At 46.3% G+C, this 3887-nt stretch overlaps 1 protein-coding gene across 1 annotated transcript in view; it reads right to left on the bottom strand.

The window, feature by feature from the left end:
* The window catches only part of CABCOCO1 (ciliary associated calcium binding coiled-coil 1), a 47211-nt gene that overhangs the window by 40968 nt on the left and 2356 nt on the right, over nt 1-3887 (bottom strand). Inside the window, exons 2-3 of the mRNA XM_029285334.1 lie at nt 2894-2997; nt 1740-1909 (exon numbers count right to left, since the gene is read on the bottom strand). Coding sequence (XP_029141167.1) covers nt 1740-1909; nt 2894-2997 — 274 coding nt within the window. The remainder of the gene's footprint in view (nt 1-1739; nt 1910-2893; nt 2998-3887) is intronic.

Below are 3887 nucleotides of genomic sequence, written 5' to 3'. Positions count from 1 at the left end.
CTTTGTCAAAGGCTGGCTGATTCCTGTCATGCAATTCTGGCTTTGTTTTTGCTCGAATCCCAGGAGAGAAATCAACATGCCTGGCACTTGCCAAGCAGGAGTGCAAACAGAGTGCTTGCTGATGGGTAGGTATCGCTCTCCTGAGCAGGCAAGGGGGTCCAGGGAAGGCACTCTGCGGCTTCAGAAGCTGCCTGGCCCCTTGGGCTGAACTAACCTCTGATAAGAACCTGTGTCTGTTTGAGCTCTGAAATATCTCAGCAGCATCCTGGCTAGATCCATCTCTCTTCTTCTGGCATTTTTGTGGCAAGATGATTTAAGAGACAAGAGCAAACTAAGGCCGGCACAAACTGTGGTTTCCAAATCCATGTTAATTGGGTTCATGTGCTGGAATGCCAGCTGTAATCAAACCATGTTTGTGGCCAAGTTCAGAGGTTAAGCCATGATTTGGCGTAAATGTGAGCAACTTCTGAGGACTCAAGCACACTGGTGGAGGTGTGCTTTGAGGACTGGGCTATTACTCATTTAGTGTGGTTGTAGACCACTCCCATTGTTACAGATACAAAAGAGGGGTGGGTGGGAACTTCCACCACACCCCACCCATTACAGGGAAAAGTCATATGCAGCCCAACAGTCCCAATCTATTTCTAGAGTTTGTTGTCATAAACAGCTTTGAAATGTCTTGGCATAGAAAATGGCATACAAATACAGGGAATAAATAAGCATATGTATATAATATATAAGCATATATATAATAAATAAGCAACGGATGGAAACTAATCAAGGAGAGAAGCAACCTAGAACTAAGGAGAAACTTCCTGACAGTTAGAACAATTAACCAGTGGAACAACCTGCCTCCAGAAGCGGTGAATGCTCCAACACTGGAAGTTTTCAAGAAGAGACTGGACAGCCATTTGTCCGAAATGGTATAGGGCAGTGGTGGCGAACCTATGGCACGCGTGCCAGAGGTGGCACTCAGAGCCCTCTCTGTGGGCACGTGCGCTATGCCCCGGAGATGGCAACCATCCCTCTTCAACCAGCCACCCACTAACTCGCCGAGGTCCCACATGGCCGGATGCATCCCAGCACCCATGGGCTCGCTGGCCTCTGTGTGCAGCGGCCGATGGTGTCAGGCAGCAGCCACCCCGGCCCCTGCCTCACCTTGCCTTCTGACAATGGCACCCCTGCCCTGCCTCACCTTGCCTCGCCTCACCCAGCAGGATAAGCCTCCTGCCCATCGCCCCATCTGCCAGAGACCCCCTGGATCTCCCCCAACCCTGCCCAGCCCCCACAGGCGTCCCTCCCCACGAGCAACATTGAGGTGATAACGCCCATCTTGGCCACACCCACCCAATCTGCCATGACCACCACAGCCACGCCCACCCAATGGGCCACGCCCACTTGGCACCCGGCGATAAATAAGTGGGTTTTGGGTTGCAGTTTGGGCACTCGGTCTCTAAAAGGTTCACCATCACTGGTGTAGGGTTTCCTGCCTGAGCAGGGGGTTGGACTAGATGACCTCCAAAGTCCCTTCCAACTTTATTATTATTATTATTATTACTACTACTACTACTACTACTACTACTACTACTACTACTACTACTATTATTATATTGTCCTTTCAGGGTAAAATTACAATTTTGGGAGGGCAGGGACATTCCCAAATAACTCTGCCCTTAATATTCTTACATACAATAATCCAAAGGAGAATGGGTACATTCATAGGATGTGGCTGAACTTACTCTCCAGATTATCCAGCAGCAAATTCAGGAGAGTCAGGAATCCTCCAATTTGCACAGATGAGAAGTCTAATCCTTTGGCCCACCAAAATCCAGAGACATAATAATCCAGTAATGCAGCTTCTTTCAAATTAGTCAGTCGGTGCTTCAGATTCAGAAACTCTTCCAGACTCCTGCAGTTGAAAAATATCAGAACATCAGAACACAAAAACAGCCCCCCTCCGTGTAATTGTGCCAATTTACTTTCAATGGGACAAATTTTTGCAAATCCAGGAATGAGCAGAAATCGGATGGCTCTTCAAACCTTGAATTAAAAACCAGTGCCAGAAACTTAACCGTTTAAATTTAAGCTGCTTTTGGAGGACCAGTTTTCCCCACATGGATTTTTCTGACTGCAGAAATGTGGCATTTTTGAAACTATTTTAATGCCACAGCTAGGCAGAGTCAGTGTCCAAAACTAAATCTGCATTGTATTTGTACTAAAAATTAAATGATATTTTCAAAAACGATAGTAATGACATTCACAGCTTATGGTCTAGAACAGGGGTCTTCAAACTTGGCAACTTTTAAGACTTGTGGACTTCACCTCCCAGAATTCCTCAGCCAGACAGCCAGGGCTGGCTGAGGAATTCTGGGAGTTGAAGTCCACAAGTCTTAAAGTTGCCAAGTTTGAAGACCCCTGGTTTGTAGGTCTTTAAAATGTAAACTTTGTTTCACTGGATTTAAAATTAAAACGGATTCACGTTTTATTATGAGTTGGCCCGACCAAGAAAATATTTTGGAACATCGGACGGTGCAAATAAAAGAGGCCTTGTTTGCATTACTCCTCCTGAGCATCACTTAGATGGGATCACAAAATGGTCTCCTCTTAAGACCCCCAACCACGATCTGGGCCTCTGAGACTGACTTGGAAACCGAGGGGCAGGTCCACACAGTCTGTGGCATGCCGAGGAATGTGACTTTGTCCCTGGATCAGTAGTGAAAAATGACACAGAAGCTCCATCTCTCTTTAAAAAGGAAGAACACACACATCGCAAGAGCCCAGGCCACAGGGTTGTTCCCCTCACACACAGACACACTCCATGTGCAAACCAACTCGCTGCTGCCTCAGCAGATGATGGCCAGGGCAAGATCTGTCGATGTCCCATCCAACTTACTTCTCAACTCCTGCTATGTCTTGTTCCAACATAATGCTAACCTCAGCAAGTGAGAGAAGTTTCCAAGCCATGGCTTCTTCGTCTTTATTAATTTTGTCTTCATCCTACAGCGAAACAAAAAGAATTACAGTACAATAGCACCCACCCAAAAGCAAGACATTCAATTGCAAGGATTTTTTAAAAATTAGGGCATAAAGAAAAACAATGGCAACTGTCAACACCAATTTACTTGATTTAGAAAGGGCAGACAGATAAGAGAGGAATAATTGGCCTTGCCTTTGCAAATGATTTTTAAAAAAATAAAATAAAATAAATACAATTCAACACAGCAAAGCAGAAATTCTTATTTTTGCTAGGTCACCACTGGCCCTTGAGCAAATTTCAGACACACCCTACAGGCCTGGGCCAGACCTTTGGCAACAGATGTTGTCCCTCCTGCAATCAAGCAAATGGGGATGGAAAACGTGAGAAATTACAAGGAGGCCCCCAATTACAAAGAGGCAAGCGTTTTGTTATGGTAATTTTCGGTATCGTTTTTGCTAACTTTTATGAACAACATATCAGAATCAAAAACAGGGAGGTGGTTTTGAAGCTGTTGGTTTGTTGGTTTGTTTATATCCTCTCCCACCCAAATCTGCTGGCAGGTGTAGGTAGCCCAACTGGCCAAGGAGATGGTGCCAAGGCCGAGGGCAGCCACGGGTAGACTGGCTGCCCTCAAAGATGCCACAGAATACATCAGGAGTAGGCCACCTTGGCTCTTTTATGACTGGTGGACTTCAACTCCCAGAATTCCTGAGCCAGCCATGCTGAGGGGAAAGGGAGAGGTTTCCAAGCTGAGCCATGCTGGCTGAGGAATTCTGGGAGTTGAAGTCCACGAGTCATAAAAGAGCCAAGGTGGCCTACCCCTGGTGTAGACCAATCCTCTCCAGGTGGGTCAGACTACAGTCCCCATCATCCCCCCACTATCTGAATACAATGCAGTCTCTACTCCTAC

The sequence above is a fragment of the Protobothrops mucrosquamatus genome, unplaced genomic scaffold (genome assembly GCF_001527695.2).
Source record: "Protobothrops mucrosquamatus isolate PMUCROS unplaced genomic scaffold, P.Mucros_1.0 scaffold1524, whole genome shotgun sequence".
NCBI classification, from domain to species: domain Eukaryota; kingdom Metazoa; phylum Chordata; class Lepidosauria; order Squamata; family Viperidae; genus Protobothrops; species Protobothrops mucrosquamatus.
The sequence above is the reverse complement of the archived record's forward strand: the minus strand, read 5'-3'. Positions and strand labels throughout refer to the sequence as shown.